The sequence below is a fragment of the Amblyomma maculatum genome, chromosome 2 (genome assembly GCF_055883805.1).
Source record: "Amblyomma maculatum isolate TAMU_Amacu chromosome 2, ASM5588380v1, whole genome shotgun sequence".
NCBI lineage: Eukaryota > Metazoa > Arthropoda > Arachnida > Ixodida > Ixodidae > Amblyomma > Amblyomma maculatum.
Window position 1 is genome coordinate 225,330,307 of NC_139345.1, and position 21,079 is coordinate 225,351,385.

A 21,079-nucleotide genomic window follows, 5' to 3' on the forward strand; every position below is an offset into this window, starting at 1 on the left:
ACCCGAGAATTTGAAAAAAAAAAAGCGTTAAGGCCAGCTCGCTCACATGCAAGCGATTGAGCAATCTCAGCGATGAGCGGCAGTGACAGAGCGAAAAATTTTAACTCGTTGGAACTGCATCCCTCTCGCCGCTCGTGCCACCGCGGCAGCTCAAAATGAGGTTTCTGTGTCGCCGTGGCGGAATAAATCGCCAGAATTTTAGCTTGAATTTCGATAGTGCGCCACTCCGTTTCGGTCGTCTCATCCACAGCTCATTTCCTGGCAGCGTGCCAAGATGCTGCGCAGCGATAACGTCACGACGTGTTTATCTTTTGATAGCTCCTGCAGTGGTGGGGAGCAAACTTGGCAGAATGCCCGTGATGGCTTGATTTATCATGCCGCGCTTGGGGCAGGCGTAGTCCACTGCCACAAAATCATTGGAAAGTGTGACAGTTGAACCTCGTTATAACGAACACGGATACAGCGAATTATCGGATATAACGAAGTAAAAGCAAAGTTTGGTTGACTGTGCTTTATTTCTATGGGAGTTCTATCTGTATAACGAAATGAAAAACTGAAAATTTGACGCTAAATCGGTTATAACGAAGCATATTTCGTATTCACACGACTCAAAATCCGCAAAGAAGCAAAAAAAAAAATTTTCAAAACGCTAAATTTTGGTTTTATCAATCGCCTCCACCTAAAATGTATTTGAATCACCCGCACTTTCGCACGCCACGCCATCTAGGGACCGCGAATGAATCCAGCATCAACGGCTGCCTGGCATGTGACCGGCACATGACCGAACCACCGCCCGCGTCGCCTCCACCTAAAATGTGTTTGAATCACCCACGCTTTCGCACGCCACGCCATCTAGGGACCGCGAGTGAATCTAGCATCAACGGCTGTTTGGCATGTGACCTGCACGTGATCGAACCACCGCCCGCGTGCCCCTGCCCCTACTTTTTGCCGACCCGCGCGTGTGCTCACTTTCCTCAAGGTCGTGCCGTTGTCTTGCAGCATGGCGGCGCCGAAACGCAAAGCAGTTTCTCTTGAAACAAAGATAAAAATATTCAGGGCGGCCGACAGCGGGCGCAAGAAGAAAGAGATTGCCGCAGACTTCGGCGTTGCGCCTAGCACTCTGTCAACCATACTGAGCGCAAGGCAGAAGATAGAAAACGTGCACTCTGCAGACGCCGTGAAGAACGACAGGAAGCGCGTCAGGTATTGTCACCACCAGGATGTTGAAGATGCCTTGTTCGCGTGGTTCAAGGACGTTAGAGCGTGCAACCTGCCGTGTCTGGTGCCGTGCTTCAAATGAAGGCAAGAAGTCTCGCTTGCATCTTAGGCCACGATGACTTCTATGCAAGCAGTGGCTGGCTGCAGCGACCAGATTGTTTGCCACACCTTGTCGGGCGAAGAAGCAGCCGTCGATGTAGAGAACTGCGAGAAGTGGGCAGAAAGCTTCCGCATGCAACTGGATGGCTACGAGATGCGCAATGTCTGCAACGTGGACGAGACTGCGCTTTTTTTTAAGCTGCTCCCGGAAAGGTCACTCGTTGCGAAGAACGAACTGTGCCGAGGAGGCAAGAAAAGCAAAGACCGCGTCACCGTTGTTGTTTGTGTCAACATGGATGGGTCAGATAAAAGGCGGCTAACTGTTATTGGTAAATCTGCTCGCCCCAGGTGCCTGCGCAACGCTCGGAATGTCCAAGCGGACTATCGCTCGAACAAAAAGGCGTGGATGACGTCGTCATTCTTTGAAGCATGGCTGAGGGCCTTCGACAAAGACATGGCAGAGCAGCGCAGGAAAGTGCTCCTTATATTGGACAACTGCTCTGCCCATAAGGTGTCTGTACCACTTGAAGCGGTCCGCCTAGTTTTTTTGCCGCCAAACTCAACCTCAGGGCTGCAGCCATTAGACAGGGGCATCATTCGCTCACTAAAATGCTGCTACCAAAAGCGATTGGTTACGCAGCTCGTATTTGACATAGACAAGGGCATATCAGCGGCCATAAACCTCTAAACTACGCTGGACATGCTGTACGGTGCACGGAACGAAGTGGCACAGTTGACAATAAGAAATTGCTTTGTTGATGCTGGCCTAGCCCCATCCACCAGCGAGACTGAGCCCAACGACGCCCACGATTCTGAAGGTGAAGCGGACAATTTCGACGAGACGACATGGCGTCAACTGGCGGTTCCGAATGTTACGTTCGAGGACTTTATTGCTGCCAATGACAACTTGGCTGTGGCGCCCGAATTGACCGACCAAGAAATTGTCGATCAGCTGCTTCCTACAGATGATGCTACGAGCAGCAATGAGAGTGAAGAAGAAGGCGAAGAGCGAGCTCTCAACAGCACCGAGGCCGCCGATATGGTGAGGAAATTGATAAGGTACCTTGAGAACCTACCTGTGGCCAAATCAGCTGACATTGGGAAAGCGCTGCACAGTGTCGATTTCGTTCAGAAATTTATTCTATCAAATAGTGTGAAGTGCCGCCAAATGAAGATTACGTCGTTTTTTAAATAAATCAGTTTTGCATGGCCTAAATCCCGATTTGTGTGCTCATTTTTGCTTGGCAGTGCAAAATGAAAGGTACGGTTTCGCGTGCTTATACCACGCTTTAAAGAAAAAAAAATGCTTTTTTTTTTTCAGCTCTGTGCTTTCCATTTTAGGGTAGCCTTTACTTGGGTTTATGAATAGAATATTTTTTTTGTAAGAATTTGTGTGTACTTTTACAATGAATATCGGATATAACGAACGAATTTCCGCGCAAAATGAGACTTCGTTATAACGAGGTTTGACTGTAGCTAAATGCTGTTTGAGGCGAAAAATGCTAAAAGCCAGTGTCATGATGGCAGCTGATCGTGTACTTCCGTCGATTCATACATGCAAGGATAAACGACTGAAGTAAAAAAAAAAAAGCTGCCACTTCTTAACGTCCACAGCCGCCATATCTTACGCTACGCCACGCGTACAGCGCAGCGATAAGAACAGACGACTCGAAAAAAAAAAAAGAAAACACAGAGAGAGAGAGAGATCTGCCGCTTCTTAATATCCGCAGGTGTCATAGCCACGTCAGCCGCCGCGCGCAGAGGGTTCGCGATGCACGTTGGAGATGGCGTCCGGCGTTCTGTCTGAAAACAGGCTGAGCTGGCTTGGCGCATGCGTAGCACGTGCTGCTGCGAACGAAAGCCGGGAGAGAGGAAGGAGAGAGATAGCTTGGCAAAGGAATGGGCACACCCTTGCGCTTCGCTCTATCGCGTTTTTCCCCTCTCGTTCCCACCGAGTCTCCCTGGTTCATTCGTGCACATGGCTTGCAAACGTCACGTGCTGGCGCGCGGGAAACGATAACCGCAAGTGCGCGTGCCCTAGACCAGCCGTTGCCGAACTGTCCCCTCTCATTCCTTCAGCGCGTGGCTTGAAAACATCATGCAGCAAACGGCCGAGGGTGATGCGATCGTCTTTAGGGAAGGCACACTTCCCATGTGCGTGGTGCAGAGTTCGATATATCGAACGACTGGTGAAATTGAGTTTGATATATGACGTGGCTTTCCTATACTTTTACGTGGAATTTTCAAGGGGATATTCTGTGAGTTTGATATAATCAAAATTCGTTATATCCGGGTTTGACTGTACTTGAGATCGTCGGCGATGTTGTTGACCAGCTATTGTTGTTAACCTGGAGAAAACGAGCCCCTTGAATGTGCAAGCATGGTTCCTGAAATGTGCAAGTCACTACTGTCGCAGTGAGAGTAACGAAAATGAGAAAGTCTCTGATGAGATATGGCGGGAATAATTTTGAGTGCTTCTGTGTTGGCTTTCGCGCTGCACATGCAATTGCTTTTCGTCCCGCCTCCATCGAAATTCCGCCGCCCCGGCCTGCATTCGACTCAGCTTACTTGTGCAGTGACCACACTGGGGCAAATAAATTTATATGCACGTGACAGAAACATTGAAAATAACTGCGGCAAGACAACCGAGGATCTGATACGAACAAAAAAAAGTGGGGCCAGTCCTTTTGGAACGGCTGTCTGCATGTCCAAAAACAAACAAAAGAAAGAACAAAAAACGCCACCTGCTAGAGACAAAATGAAGCTAGCTACGGGGGTGGAAGTGCTGCTTTGCAGCACGAGCAAAAACGAAGGAAATGGCAAAAATAGTTAAAAGGCAACTGAAAACAAACCATTGTTGTCTTACCACACAGCATTTGCATGCACTGAGCCTTGTGAATCTCTCTTGGTTTCCTCCACCTTGTGTGGCCAGAGTTCTGCCATATTTGGTTATAGCTGAGGTGTACACCTGGCATGTTCACAAGTTCCTGTCTCCTCATTGGTCTCCATGGTGGGTGGCTGTCACCTTGGCCAAGCACATTACATGGCTTCTTCCCCAAAAATTTGATAACAAAAAAAGGCACACCAAAGACATAGCAGACCTCCTCCAAAAAGCAAAAAGAAGCTTCTCCAAATTACCAAGTCTTGCTCTGTGAAGTTCAAGAAAAGCCGTCTTGAACATTGTCCCCAATTAATAAATATTTCTCAGATGCCCTTAGTGCAAGATACAAAATCACAAAAATATCAAAAGGAGACCTACTGCTCAAACTAAATGACCAAGCGCAGTATTCAAAGCTTCGAAACCTCCACACTGTTGGAGACGTCGCTATGACCATCAGCACTCATAGATTTTGTACATGGTGTAATCTCCGACAATGACTTCCTTCTCATAACAGAGATAGAAATAGCAAAATGTCCACCAAATAACAGTCGTCATTCTCACATTCAGCTCGAGCATGCTCCCAGAAAAAATAGGAGTAGGATACATAAAAGTTCAAGTCGGACATTATACGCCGAACCCCTGAAAGTGCTTTAACTAGCAATGATACGGCCACAGATCACACAGTTGCAGAGGCCAAAAAAACCTGTGCAGAATGTGCCTCTCGTGGCAACTGAAGGAGGTTATCCCGTCTTTTCCAGGCCATGCCAAAGTTTGAAAAAAGATCACCACTGTCAAGACAAAATTATCATCCACAGAAAAGCAGAGGCAAACATTCACTGCAAGGGCAGACTATGCGTGCGGCATCTGCCAAGGTGTCTTCAGACCATCCAGCTCGCCTCATGCAGAGACCAATGGGTGGCCCCCAATGGACCTCTGGCGCCTAGGCAATGGGCTTCTCCCCCACCAATGCTGTGTTGCAGGGGAGGCGGCACTTGTTTGAAAGAAAGGGAAACCACTAATAATGCCTCCTGAAATTAAGTACTAACTATGGCATAAGTGGAGCCCATGGTTTTCAGCACAACGGCCAAAGAAAAGGAGGAGGAAGAGAAGAAGTGTACTAACTCTGCCGAACAGCTGTAGAGGCTTACTGAGGAATTAAGCAGATATTACGGATATACTGACAACAGTGACACCCATAGCTCTCGGCCTTCAAGAAACGTACCTTGCCACAGCACACAAATTTCTCTAGAAAGTATAACTTCTGAAAAGACAGTGCAGGCTGGCAGACTGTTAGGAGGCGTCGCAGTAATAATGCAAACTGACGCTCCATCCTGAGAAATGCCACTGAAAACAAACCTCGAAACAGTAACTGCTACCATCATCGGCTACAAAATAATAATATGCTCTGCATACATACCACCATACCTCGCAGTTACAATCCATGATTTGAAAGACTTCAGTTGGTAGAGCCATATTTGATTGTTTGGCACTCACTTTTTTGGGGAAGTGAACATACTGATACCAGGGGACAGATCATAGAGGATTTTATTCTTTATGTTATGTGGGAAAGCCTGTTATTGCTGCCCCACCTCTGGAAAAATGAGCTGCATTGATTTAGCTTTTGCAACTTCATTGGTTTGTATTTTGATTGGGTTGTTTTAGACAGCCACTGGGGGGTGTGAGCACTTCCCTACAGTTTTGAAGTTGTGCTGCACATATTCTTCAAAACTAATATTTTTGCCAGGCTGCTGATGGCATAAACTGACGCAGAGTCATCTGCTGCATGTTGTGCACATGAACAGCGCCTACCGCAGTTACGCAAAGCCATGGTAAGCTGATGTGAAGGACCAAACAGCAGTCATACTGCTAAACATTGTTACCGCCATCTGAGCATTTCGATTTTTCTTAGCACTTTTAACCTAGGCATCTGTGGACATAATTCAGGTGCATGAGCTGGCCCGCTCCAACAACATGCGTATTGTACGCACGTCGCAAAGCAACTCGACTGCACTTGTAAAGTACAACCTTTGAATACCCCCTTCATCAACGCAGCATTGTTTGCACTTCTTGTCAAGCCCAGTCCCAGTCGTATGATGAAAGTAGACGATAAGCCAGATCATGCCGCAAGCTTACCACAACGGTGCTACCTGTGAGTGCGGTGGGCAACGGCGCTCTGGCCGTCCGCTTCTCCCTAATTGTCAGGCCTACATTGCTTCGCATCGAAGCCACAGCAGACAGCACTTTGCAATTGATTATAGTAAATGGGCTGCTCGATCATGAAACTTCCTTACTCTCAAACCCACTGTTTCATATTAAAAGGTGTGAGCCTTAGCTAGCGTACAAAAGAGCACCTGATGGGTGCTGCACCGGTGGCAGCTGTTTACAGAAACTGTATGGGTCAGCTTTTCCCAAGCATTAATTTTTGAAATTCCTTTTCCTATTATCGTCATGAGAAAAATAAATCTTAGCATGCCTTTCTGACACCGGCCCTAAGGAATCCACTGTATCGCTGGTGTGAAGGCTTGCAGAGAATCTTGAGCTTGGTCCTTAACCTCAGTGCTGCTCTTTTTTTCACGTTCACCGCCATCACAGCACTATGCACACCCGCGCACCACACTCGACACGATGACCGACGCAGCCTCCGCTGAACGCTACGACGGCCACGCCGCGACGCCGCTGCTAACACTAAAAACGCGAAAGACGCAAAAACCAAAAAAGCAAAAGCAACATTCGATCGCGCCGCTGCTGAAGCGGTGCTGTCAGCAATCCGCCTTTGGCGCGAGTTTTCTGCGCATGCGCGAAGCGCCAGCGGCGACTGATGAAAACACATTGAGAGGCGTCGACGGCGCTTCTCGTCGCCGCACTCATAGCCAACGCACGGGGGCTGGAGGCGCGGTACGTTCACAGCCTCGGTAAAACGATGCCAACCACCTGTGCCGCTTACGGCTGCCACTCTCGAGGCGTGCCGGGATGCAAGACGCGTTTTGTTAGGTTTCCTTCGGCGAGCCGCGACCTGCAACGGCGTGAAGCTTGGATTAGGGCAACCAAGCGTCAAGACGTGAATGGGCGACCTTGGCAGCCGACTGCGTGCTCTCGACTGTGCGAAAAACACTTCGTTACAGGTATGTATGCATCTAAAGGAAATGTGCATGATGAAAAGTATCTACCAGAGTTTGCACCAAGCCTGTAACCCACCAGTGACAGCCGCATTGAGCACTTGTTCGGCGCGTCTGATGGCGATGTATTTTGTCGTTTGTTTTCTTTATGTGCGAAGGGGCCGGGTAGCGCAGATATCACAGGTGGCTGTGTGCGCTAGACCGTAATATTTAGCATGTTTTATCGCGACTGCCGCCTGACTAAAAAGAAGAAAAAAAGGGAGTTTGTTGTGATGCACCGCCGTTAGCGAGCCGAGTGGTTGAGCTGGTCATGAGGCTCGCGAACGGCAGTGCATTAAAACGCCGTATTTTTTTTTTTCTTGTTAGTGAGGTGGCAGTCACGATAAAACATGCTAAATATTACGGCCTAGCGCACACAGCCGCCTGTGATATCTAAGCTACCTAGCCCTTTCGCACATAAAGAAAAGAAAGGACAAAATACATCGCCTTCAGGCCCCGGTGCAACTGAAGCAATCATGCACCGAAGAAATCCTCATTGCAGCTATCACTGGTGCGCTACAGCCTGGGTGAAAACTCCAGTAGGTACTTTTCATCATGCCTATTTCGCTTAGATGCATACATACCTGTAGTATCTGTGTTTTTGCCGCTCGGAGCATATGACGCACTTGACACTTGCACGACGCACAGTATTTTTTTTTTAAATAAAGGCTCGCCTTCGTGCACGCCAAAGCATCCGGATTTTGTTCCTTTGGTGTACGAATTATCAGATGCACTTCGTTAGGGAGCTTGATAATCGTCGTCTTCGTCCAACCGTTTGCAACGTCAAGGAAACCGCCCGGCACAATAAATGAGTCTCCTGGAGGGTTCATGCTCGTTCACTTGCAGAGTGGATCGCTCTGGATGTAGAACAGGGTTGGTTCCTGACCGAGATGCGCATCAGATATGTAGGAGATTCACATATGTCACCAAGTTGTGGATTCCGCAGAAATCGCGGCGGAGGCAGAAATGAACGTTGGAGATCCTTTCACAACAGAATGACCACTCTCTGCGCACCGAGAACCTTTTCACCACTGCGACCACATCCGTTCTGACTCCTGAGGCCAGAAACCGGCTACAGCTCTGAATCATCCATTGCCAGAAAAATGCAGCGCGTTTCCTGCAGGTGTGCATTCCGGCCGGGACAATGCCCTTTTCACGGGGTGTGTATATGCGACTCTCTGCCGATCTTCGTTGTAGATGACGCGAGGAGGAAGCGACGCCCATTGCACCATGCCGGCGCCGCGGTGACCGCATTGTGCTCGGTAACTCAAGACACCCCGCGCGTATGCGCCGCTCAAAGTCACAGGAGACGATTCCACCTAGCTCTGCAGCATCAACAAACCCCTAGCTGCTTTGCCCTTTGAGATCCCTCTCTCTCTCTCTGCCCCCACGCTCTCCTGTCTGCCGAAAACCTGCACGCTGAGAGCGTTTTATTCTGTCACGTCGAACACGGCCCGCGCTACACGCTCTTACAATACGAAGATAGTATATGCGTACGTGCGTTATGAGTGGATTGTGAAAACGCTCTACCTTCCCCCATACTGCGTGAACATGATATGCTGCAATCACTGTCACTACTTTCCGCTACGAGGCCAAAAAGGGGGGAAGCTTTCGCTTTCTACCAGCGTTGGCGTGGCCATTTCGTATGGTGCGCTCTCGCGTCGTCTGCTACACTGCCGCTCAATGTGTTTCCCGCCCGCTCCCGCATGATGGCGCCACATCCTCGCGCAAAAGGCGGATTGTGAGATTCGAACAATTTCTTAAGGCCTCTGAGATCACCTCCGCGTGCCTGTGTGTGCGCGCAGAGGTGATCTTGGAGGCCATAGATTTTTTTGGCTGTCAACTCCCAATGCCGTCGTGGCATCTGTGGCGCTGTGAGCGCCTGCGAGGTAATCCTGAACGTTTGCTGCGCCACACAACACACATGTAGTGCAACGAAGCCTGCCTCCTGCTAATAAAGTGAGGTAGTGCTTGGCGTTGCGATGTTCGTAATATCTGTTTTATGCCGAACCGCGTTTGCTACGGGAAGTTAAAAATACATGTGTTGGACAAAATAATTTCGGAAGAGTTCGATATATTTAATAATTCTTAATATACATGTTTGTTATATTGAGGTTTGACTGTAGTGCTATAGTGAACTTGAATATATTCTAGTGGCACGACCGGCAAGGCGTTAGGCGGCCTGTTACGCTCTGAAAAGCCGCTAGAGGCACTGTTGGTCTCTTTCATACTACTGCGGTGCGGCCAGCTAGCGATCGCTGCGTGCCGGCCCCTGAGAGACAATTGTTAGGCTACCTCTTCTGCGTTTGGCTGGCTGTAGTTTTGTGTCCATCCCTTGACTTTGTGTTTCATGCGATGGCTCAGTGTTCTTCTGCTGTGTGTTGTGCATCTTCGCCCCATGCACTGCTGCCCACGGCAGGACGAAGCGGTGGACAAACCCTCACTCTTTCGCCCCAGAATGTCGTACGGGCTACCCAAGCGGCCACAAAGCGTCGTTCACGGCTCCAAAAAGACAATTTCCGCATTAAATGGGAACGCAATCCGCACGCAGAGGAAGGATAAGGGTTTTCTTTGGCGATATGTGAGCACCATTTTGAGCCGCACTTCATTCTGCGTGACTATGTGCGTGTGAAAAACGGTGAAGTGCGGATTCCGCGAGGTAAGCCATCGCTTGTCCGTGACGCGGTGCTGACACTGCTTCCAGGCTGCCCAGTGTACCTTTCCTCATCTACGCCTTGACAGAGGCAAGAACGAAGAGTAGAGCTTTAGCAAGTACAGGCGATATTGAGACTAACCCTGGACCAGACAAACTTGATTGTGTTCTTGCTGAACTGCAGAAGTTGTCATCCGGCAAAATCAGTTAATTACTGACTTAGAGGATATCAAAGGTCGAATGCATTCTGTCGACCAAACCATATCGATTTAAGCAATCGCCTAGCAGACCTGGAAACTCTTTTTCAAGATATTTCTACCTTAAAAACTGACCTCGAATCCGCTCAGTCTGTTGCGTCTAAAACTGCTACTCTTGTTGCTGATCTTGAAGCTCGATTAGACGATGCTGAAAACAGGTCACGCCGCAACAATTTAATATTTTATGGCCTACCTGATTCTGATCCACGGGAAACATTCGTCCAGTCCGAGGAAATACTAATCTGCCATTGTCAAGACGAGTTACAGTTAACCCTAGAGCCCAGTCAGATAGAACGCGCACATCGCTTGGGTTGTTATAATGAAGACTGCCAGAGGCCAATTATAGCAAAATTCACATATTTTAAAACAAAAGAATGTCTTTTCAAAAAGACCAAACTTAAAGGACACTAATTTTAGCATTGGCGAAGATTTTTTCCGCCCTGTCCAAGAAGCTTACAAACACCTTGTCGCGTTTGTGAGAACAGCAAAAGGACCGTTTTCCTTGTGTTACAAGACACTTTTCCTTGGAAAAAAAGATACACCTTTGATGCCGCTCCATACCAGCAACTTAAGCAGTGTATTCTGGACCGCACCGTGGCGTCTGAGACTGCGTGCCTCCAGCAGCTTCTCACCTGCGAAGAGCTTGGAGACCGCCGCCCCTCCCAACTACTCACTAGCATGCGGCAGCTCCTGGGCGAAAGCTGACTCGAACGACGCACTGTTGAGAGAGCTCTTCCTGCGCCGCTTGCCACAGTCCACCCGCCTCGTCTTGGCTGCTGCGGGGTATGACCACCTCACTCGGCTAGCTGGTCGAGTCCATGATGCAACTTCTCCTTCCGTCGCCGCCCTCTCCTCTCCATCAGAGTTCTCTGTTATTTCACGATTGGAGACCCAGATCGATCAGCTGGCCACTCTCTTGATGCCCTTCGAACGTCCTCCCATGCCCAGCACGGGTTCTCCTCAAGTCCTCATCGCCATTTGTCTTCACTGAGAGGTTCGCGCTCTTTCAGTTCTCGCAGTCAGCATATTTGCTAGTATCACTGCACTTTTTAACACCGCGCCTGCCAATGCACTCCATTATGCAACTGGTCGAGAAATGCGCTGCAAGATCACTCGCAGCGGCATGTCACTCACCCTTCATCCTGGCTGCCTTTTTGTAGTCATGGACTGCGTTTCCGGCCTGCGCTTCGTCGTCGACACTGATGCCGAAGTCAGCGCTGTGCCGTCCATAAAGGCTGAGCGTACTTCCCAAGTCACCTGGACTTACTCTCCGTGCTGCCAACTCAACCTCCATCACCACGTATGGTTTCCGATCCCTAACTGTGGACCTTGACCTGCGGTGCACGTTTTGATGGATCTTCATCGTCGCCAATGTCCATCAACCCATTCTTGAATTCCACGTCTGATGCATTTTAATCTGGACTTTAGCATGCATTGCCATTGTCTCACTGACAGCACGACGTGCCTTTCTATCACTGGCGTTATATTGGCTGTCGCTTCCACTGGCATCCGCATGCTGATCCCATCATGCCCATACGCCTATCACCCGACTTTCCCGTCACCAGGCCTTGTATCTCCACCAGCTACCTGAGCATAATATAACCCACCACATTGTCACGTGTGGTTCACCTGTCGCAGCTCGTCCGGTGAGCGTCTAGTGATTGCCAAATGGGAATTCGACCATATGCTCCAGCTGCGTATTATTCGCCCTTTGCCCAGCACTGGGGCCTCACCATTCCATCTGGTGCCCAAGAAAGAACCTGGTGACTGGCATCTGTGTGGTGACTACAGGGCTCTCAACGCTCACACGGTCCATGATAGCTGTCCCCTTCCACACATCCAAGACTTCACTGGACATCTGGATGGATGCAAGATCTTTAGTAAAGTGGACGTTGTAAAAGCATACCATCAAATGCCTGTTGAACTGGCTGATATCCAGAAGACAGCCATCACCACACCCTTCGGCCTGTTTGAGTATGTGCACATGCCCTTTGAGCTACGCAACGCAGCTCAAACTTTCCAGAGGTTCATTGCTGAAGTGATGCACAGACGCCCGGCTGTGTTTGCCTACATCGATGACATCCTTTTCGCGAGTCATACTGCACAAGACCACGAATGTCACTTCCGGGAACTGTTTCAAAGCCTCCAAGAATTTGGCTTAGTCTTCAACACCCAGAAATGTGTTTTCAGCTCTTCTGAGCTTGAGTTCCTGGGCCACCACATCTCGGCACAGGGAATTTGTCCGCGAGTTTCTGGGCCTAGTGAATTTTTCCTGAAGCTTTACCCGCACTGCACCGAGCTTCTTCACCCCCTGACCGATCTTTGCACAACCAAATCCTCCTCATCCGCGATTTCCTGGTCTGCTGAAGCGCAGGCTGCTTTCACGGCTACAAAACAAGCCCTCGCCAATTCGACCCTTCTCATCCAGCCTTGGACATCTGCGCCCACTCGTATCATGGTGGATGCTTCCAGCGTAGCCATTGGTGCTCTTCTTGAGCAGAAAATTGTCTTCGAGTGGCACCCACTGAGTTTCTTCTCTTGGAAGCTCCTCCCTGCCAAGACTCGCTACAGCGTATTTGGCCGTTACCTGCTTGCTATCTACTCCACCATCCAACATTACCGCCAATTCTTGGAGGGCCAGCCATTTTACGCTCTTACGAATCATAAGCCTCTGGTTTATGTGTTCCGTAAAAACTCTTCCAAGTATGTCGCCCGTGAATTTCGTCAGAACTGTAGAAGAACGGAGGTTTGGGCTAGTTGGTGATCATTCATGTTTAAGCAAAAGCGCAAAAGGACAGAGACGAGTGGAAGGAAGTACACAACGACGGCACTGAACTTACAACTGTCTTTATTAGGAAAATACTCATCAGTTTAAGCAACAGTGCAAAAGGACAGAGACGAGTGGAAGGGGGTACACAACGACGGCGCTGAACTTACAACTGTCTTTATTAGGAAAATACTCAGCAGTTTAAGCAACAGCGCAAAAGGACGGAGACGAGTGGAAGGAGGTACACAACAACGGCGCTGAACTTACAACTGTCTTTATTAGGAAAATACTCAGCAGTTTAAGCAACAGCGCAAAAGGACGGAGACGAGTGGAAGGAGGTACACAACAACGGCGCTGAACTTACAACTGTCTTTATTAGGGAAATACTCAGCAGTTTAAGCAACAGCGCAAAAGGACGGAGACAAGTGGAAGGAGGTACACAACAACGGCGCTGAACTTACAACTGTCTTTATTAGGGAAATACTCAGCAGTTTAAGCAACAGCACAAAAGGACGGAGACGAGTGGAAGGAGGTACACAACAACGGCGCTGAACTTACAACCGTCTTTATTAGGAAAATACTCAGCAGTTTAAGCAACAGCGCAAAAGGACGGAGACGAGTGGAAGGAGGTACACAACAACGGCGCTGAACTTACAACTGTCTTTATTAGGGAAATACTCAGCAGTTTAAGCAACAGCGCAAAAGGACGGAGACGAGTGGAAGGAGGTACACAACAACGGCGCTGAACTTACAACTGTCTTTGTTAGGGAAATACTCAGCAGTTTAAGCAACAGCGCAAAAGGACGGAGACGAGTGGAAGGAGGTACACAACAACGGCGCTGAACTTACAACTGTCTTTATTAGGAAAATACTCAGCAGTTTAAGCAACAGCGCAAAAGGACGGAGACGAGTGGAAGGAGGTACACAACAACGGCGCTGAACTTACAACTGTCTTTATTAGGAAAATACTCAGCAGTTTAAGCAACAGCGCAAAAGGACGGAGACGAGTGGAAGGAGGTACACAACAACGGCGCTGAACTTACAACTGTCTTTATTAGGGAAATACTCAGCAGTTTAAGCAACAGCGCAAAAGGACGGAGACGAGTGGAAGGAGGTACACAACAACGGCGCTGAACTTACAACTGTCTTTATTAGGGAAATACTCAGCAGTTTAAGCAACAGCGCAAAAGGACGGAGACGAGTGGAAGGAGGTACACAACAACGGCGCTGAACTTACAACTGTCTTTATTAGGAAAATACTCAGCAGTTTAAGCAACAGCGCAAAAGGACGGAGACGAGTGGAAGGAGGTACACAACAACGGCGCTGAACTTACAACTGTCTTTATTAGGAAAATACTCAGCAGTTTAAGCAACAACGCAAAAGGACGGAGACGAGTGGAAGGAGGTACACAACAACGGCGCTGAACTTACAACTGTCTTTATTAGGGAAATACTCAGCAGTTTAAGCAACAGCGCAAAAGGACGGAGACGAGTGGAAGGAGGTACACAACAACGGCGCTGAACTTACAACTGTCTTTATTAGGAAAATACTCAGCAGTTTAAGCAACAGCGCAAAAGGACGGAGACGAGTGGAAGGAGGTACACAACAACGGCGCTGAACTTACAACTGTCTTTATTAGGAAAATACTCAGCAGTTTAAGCAACAGCGCAAAAGGACGGAGACGAGTGGAAGGAGGTACACAACAACGGCGCTGAACTTACAACTGTCTTTATTAGGGAAATACTCAGCAGTTTAAGCAACAGCGCAAAAGGACGGAGACGAGTGGAAGGAGGTACACGACGACGGCGCTGAACTTACAACTGTTTTTATTAGGAAAACAAAACACTCATCAATCTGGTGAGTGTTTTCCTAATAAAGACAGTTGTAAGTTCAGCGCCGTCGTTGTGTACCTCCTTCCACTCGTCTCCGTCCTTTTGCACTGTTGCTTAAACATGAATTTCGCCAGCTGGCCTACATATCGGAGTTCGCAACAGATATCCGGCACATCAAAGGCATTGACAATGAGGCAGCTGATGCACTTTCACGCATTACCTCCTTCGGCATGTCCACACCTGCTGTGGACTGGGAATGTGTGACCCGGGTGAAGCTAGAAGACCCTGAGCCCTGCGTGACTACCCCTGTGCCCTCCGTTTGCAGCTCATGCCTCATCCGCTTGTGACCGGATTGCTCTGGTGCGAAATGTCATCGGCTCTACCATGTCCATTCATCCCAGAGACCTTTCGTCGTGCCATTTTCCATTCACTTAACTACACTTAACAGTGTAGCGCACAGGGAGGCTGTAAAGCGGAGGCTCTGCGTTCCCAGCTGGCGACAGAAGAAAATAAAATGGAACGGCGTGTGCTCATTGCGCACACGGTTCGAGAAGCCTGCCATGCTGGTCGTTTTGTTCTTGTGCATCGCTGCGACCCCGTAGATTCCTTACAATATAATTGCCTGTGGTGCACTGGTGCCATATGGCCCCTACACATTGAACGAACAATCTACCTGCTCTTTCTGAGTTGCTTCATCACAACAGCTGCACCTAGCTTGTCCAATTGGCAGCGTCAGTGGGCGGCTGTACTTGAAAGACGTTGGTGCAGGACCTGCATCCGAGTGACTATATATTGATTGCAGCCTTTGTGATTGAGACCAAAAGCCTCTCTAAGGTGCATGCCGTCTTTATAACACCTGTAAGAAAAATGTTCCTACTTGTCTAGTACAAGGATGCTGGAGGGCATTGAGGGAAAGAAAAAAAAAAGACTGATAATAAAAGTAAAGTGAGTACTAAAACACAAATTAAAGTAAAACAGAAAGAAAAATAGAGTACAAAAATGGCAAATAATAAAACGCTGATGAAAACTGAACATAAAAGCAATGGAATGCAGAAAGAGCTCATGACAGAACTAAGCCTGAAATTTCTGCACTAAGGAGAGAACCCCTGTAATTAATTTTTTGTTTTGTTTTGAGAGGCGCTAGTCTGAAGCTCCAGTTGTAGGCTCTGAAAGGAAGTGTGTGTTCAGATATTCTTTCCTTGTCTGTGTGCAGCACGCAACAAGATGCAGCACCTGCAGCTCTCCAGCTTTGGCAGCTAGCTCGCCCTGGTTGCCACCCGGTCAACTTCCCAGGCTTGTGGGTGGCGCTACCAGCCATGCGGTTTTAGTTGTTTTTATCTGTTTTTACCCTTGTTTTCACTTAGAACTTTTATCTGTAACTGATGAAGAAACTCTCAAATGAAGCTGATGCTGCCAATGGTCGTGACCTCTTCTTACATGACTACAACATGCTGTGTATGAGCATTTATATCTTTATAACTTTGCATGTGGAACGTGTTGACCTCAATGTATTCTGAAGTGCAGTAATAGTCATGTGCACAAATGTGAAAACACGACAGTATTGGATCGAAAATTTTATAGCAACCTTGTAGTGCTTAAAGCAACAACAAAAAAAAATTACTACTGCACTGTGCGCCAGATTTTGTTGCCAAATATTATGCTGTCTGTCACTAAATTAGGTAACCCAGATCATCTAAGTGAAGGCCTACATTAGTTGTCTTTGCACACTCGCAGTCACATAGCAACAGTAATGCAATCACAGCACAACACAAGAACATGGAATTTGGAGGGGGGGGGGGCAAAGCTTAAGCTTAGAGGGGTCCACCGCTGTCACGCGGGCGTTTCGAGAGCCCTCGAACCAATTGCCTATCAAACTGGTCAAAGTTGGGTGAAAAATCGATTTTTAGAAAAATGCATTTCCGAAATCTTTGTACCTTTGAGTACTAGCCTTCAAAATATCAACACTGAATTTGGTTGGGAAATAGGATAAAATAGACTTTTAAAACACCACGGGAGCCTCGATATGGCCACAAGGGGTGAAATTTGTTCCAACCTCAGTAAAACGGCAAGTTGAACAAGTTGGTACATAGTTAAATAAACAACAGCACAACGGAGACAAGAGAGAAGACGGGACCAGCGCTGACTAGCAACAGAAGATTTTATTAGAAAAAACACAGGAGCTCATGCTTGCTCTTGGTTGTAAATGGAGTATATATTTGTGTTCTTTCCAATAAAATCTTCAGTTGCTAGTCAGTGCTGATCTTGTCTTCTCTTGTTTCCGTTTTTGTGCTGTTTTTTGTTTAAAGGGGTCATGACACCAATTATGGAATATAAACTGTTTATTGCATCTTATTCCTGATGTGCCAAGAAAGTAAACCTCAAAACTTCAGCTGCATCGGAGCTGCAGGTATTTTTAAAACTAGTATATTTGTTTCTTTCTGAACAGCTTGTTGACCTGGCAACCAGCGCTGCCGGTGACGACATAGGCCGATGCTGTGCCATCTGCTGCATTTTCTGTGCACGAGCAGCGTCAACCACGGTTACGTGAAGCCACGGTAATGTCGGCCAAACAGAAGTCATGCCGCCTACCGAGGTTACTGCAAACTGAGCTTTTCTTCAATCTCTGTTAGCGCGTTTAACCTAAAGAATAACAGGATCTGTGGGCGGGATTCAGATGCACCTCTGCACCTGAGTACGAAAGGCGCACGAACTCGACCCGCTGAAACAGCATACACATTGTACACTTAAACACATCTCAAAAGCAATGCATAAAATGCGCAGTGTATATAGAACCTTTCAATACGGGGAGCGCCATCTTCCAGTCAAAAGCCTCAAACCAGGCGGCAAGAGGCCAAGAGTAACGCGCCGCTCAATGTTGCCCATTTCGTCTGGACTGCATGCGGAGCACATGTCGCTACTGGCCACGGCTACGGTTGCATTCATTGGCATGTGCGGGTGATTGTTTTCCGCTGTGATTGCTTCTAGTTCCGATGTCGGACAGGCTTCCTTTGAACAAAACTGCACTGTTTACGGCTGCACAAACAGCCAGAAAAAAAGAAATGCGGCGAGGAAAGCGCTTTGCGCAGCTCATTGCGTTGTTCAAGAAGACTGTGGGTGCAACATGTTTCAGCTACACAGTCTGTAATCCCATCAGGATGCTCGTACTCCTGATCTGTAAAAGAAAAGATTACTTTGGGATATTTATAATTACAAAGTATACTTTTTGTATACAGTGGCTGCAAAAAAAAAAAAAAACAAAGTTGAGAAAGGGGAAATGAGTACTCTGAAGAATTGATTCAAACCCATGCACTTTGCTGCGAAACGGCAGCTGATTGCAAGGCGCTAGCGATGATAAGACGCTTATGGAGTGCAGATTGCGGACAGTGGTCTCCAGTTCTGCGCAATTAATACCGCTGTTTGCTTTTTTTTTTTTCTTTGTGGGTGTACGTGTGTCAAGCATGCTCTGAACGAATATTTTCTGGTCAACGTTTTAAACTTGCCCACATAGAAAACAAAGGTTTAGCAGCAGTATTTGTCGCAGAACTACTGACAGCACGGTCCGCGATCTGCGCTCCATAATCGCCTTATCACAGCTAGCGGCCGGCACCTTGCAATCAGCTGCCACTTTGCGGCAACGCTAGCAAGGCGAGAGTTCTAACAGTTAGCGGAACCGCGGCGCCCTTTCTACTTTGTTTCCGACAGCGGCAACAGCATAACGCCACAAGTGGGTTTCGGGGGCCATGCGCTCACATGTTCCTGCTCATATTGCTCATGATAGTGCGTGCGTGTACTCTGGAAGCAACTGCATTAAATCCCTGCGCAGGAGCGTGTTAGACGACACCCGTCGGCAGCCGCGCCGCCGCATCGCCTCTTTTTGTTTGTGTGTAGTTCACTTTCCCTTCCAAAGCGAGGACCGCTGGCAGCATCTCTCTCCGGCAGTTTGTTGTCTTCATTTATCTCCCGTCTTTCTCTCTCGCTCATCGACCCAATCACACATCCACCTCACACTTTCAATGCGTGCCGCAGGTGACCCTAGCGACACCACTGAACCTAACCAAAAATTTGTGTCCCACCGGACCATTAACCTTCCCGCGGCTTGACGTTAGCAAGAAAAGTTGCTCAAAAGCGAGGCTTTCCTCGCTAGACGAATTGCGATACAGCCCACGTTATGCATGTCATAGCTTTATTAACTTCCAACGTAGTGATTCGGTACACCCTTCTAATTACATTTGTTAGTTTGGGCTGTGTAAAATAAATTGCCCTGCCCGCACCGTCTGAGACACAACGGGCTCCTACTAATTACAGCTGGAAGGGAAGACATAAATTGAGTACCACTAGCTGATGCTCTCTGCTAGGCTTCAGAATGGCAAGAGCGTTATTTGCTTATTGGCAGCGACATGCATGTCAAATATTTTACGCTGCAGAGAGCTCATCCACTCAAGTGCACTCGCTTACATTTTTCTAAACCATAACGCGTAGGCAATAATCATCTGAAGTACTCAGTGTCACGGGCTTAAGATCACAAATTCTCTTGCTCGGCTTCCGTAAAAGTAGGAGTTAAACACGCCGTATTGGAGACGCCACCGAAATGTGACCGCCGCAGCCGAGATCAAACCCGCGTCTTTAGGGTCAGCAGCTGAGTATCCGCGACATTTGTATCGGTCAAACGAGATGCAGAAAATGGTATAGAGTGAGTAGCTATCGAAACGAAATAGTTATCTTACCTCCGATATTAATAAGCCGGGTTGGCTGGGTCCCTGTCGAGCACGACGGACGAGTATCAACTGAATGCACAGATGCCATGAAACAAAACAGCCAGTTTTTCATATATTCACACCAGCCAGTCTCCTTCAAAGTCTTGCGGAGCAAAAAATGCTCGTAAAAGCATTGACGCGGAGATTGTTTCTCCCAAAACACGGCGAAAAGCGGCAAACCACACGTAAGCAAGCGCAGAGAACAACAATACGACGAATTTCTTGCAGTCCAATATGGCGTCGCCGCTAGGCGTCGCCCTCGTCCTTGCTTTTCCTACCGGGGATTTAAGTTAAGAAGTGCTTGAGATTGAGCTAGTTGGAACATCTTCTCACAAATGCTGCGCTGATTATTTTACACGAACAAAGGAACTGGACAAACGCTGAGGTTAAGCGCAATTGATGAAAATGTGAAAGGATGAAATCGCACTCAACCCCCCCACCCCCCGCGCATCTAACAGACGCGCGGGTGACCTCTTGCAAGTCTTTTTTTCTCTTCTCAAAATATCTATTTCCCGGCAGGAAAGAGCTACGAAAGGAGCGCTAACGTAATCGCCTTCTTTGCCAGAAACCATCCGAAAGGCCTCAATTACCTCACATTGTTTTCTTTTCTGTTGCCCGAGCCAAAATAACCGTGTTTTGGAAATATGGGCTGCACTCGTGTTTCATGGGCTGCATGGAAACATGGGCTGCACTCCTGCCATATGATTTGTACTCGAAGGCCAGAACTGAAAAAATCTTATCACTATTCCCACGGGCACATCATGGGCTCCAATTCACGTCAGAATGCCCCTCAGATTCCCAGCTCCAATTTCTGAATATCAGTCTGGTGTTCTCAAGCGACCACACGTGTTGGTTTTATAAAACGAGAGGAGATAAGGGCATACTTCCTTTTGCATTCGGGCACACCAAGCTTGTAAAAAGAGGCATCGCGCTGTCCTGCGTGAAGCAGGCCCTCGCTAAGTCATGTGACCATAAAATGGAAGACAGCTTGCTTATCCAAATGGGCCGGCTTGGGTCTTCTGAATACCCCCTAAGGCTTCTAATTGGCGTTGCTGCCTAAGGAACTTAAGAATACACCTAGAGCTTTCGTCTCCGAAGCAAAGTGATGAAAACAAGCCTTTCGCGGTCCTTCCTTATCTGCACGGCATTTCGCACCGGCTGAAGAAGATTGGGCAGAGGTTTGATGTGAAGGTTGTTTTTTCAGCCCCTTTAAAGTTTAAAGGGATCTGCAAAAAAGTTAACCAGGAAGAATCTGCAGATGAAAAAAGTGCGTGCGGCGTCAAGCATGTTTCGCCTTTTGTTCCATGCTCTAAGAGGGTGGTTTACAAAATTCCCCTCTCTTGCGGCAAGTGCTACGTGGGGCAAACTGGGCGATGCCTGAATAAAAGGCTTTTGGAGCACAGCAGGAAATGTCGTTCCTTGCAGGGTGCAGAAAATTTGGCAAACCATTGCCTGAAACATG

General features: G+C 48.0%; 1 protein-coding gene across 3 annotated transcripts in view; it reads left to right on the top strand.

Moving 5' to 3' along the window:
* gwl (serine/threonine-protein kinase greatwall) overlaps positions 1-17,619 on the top strand; it is a 267,750-nt gene extending 250,131 nt beyond the window's left edge. Inside the window, exon 15 of one of the 3 annotated variants that reach the window (XM_084595827.1) lies at positions 16,077-17,619. In XM_084595827.1, coding sequence (XP_084451953.1) covers positions 16,077-16,123 — 47 coding nt within the window. In that variant the 3' untranslated portion in view covers positions 16,124-17,619. The remainder of the gene's footprint in view (positions 1-16,076) is intronic. The other 2 variants (XM_084595828.1, XM_084595826.1) reach the window with 2 other exon arrangements.
* Positions 17,620-21,079: the final 3,460 nt, after the last annotated feature.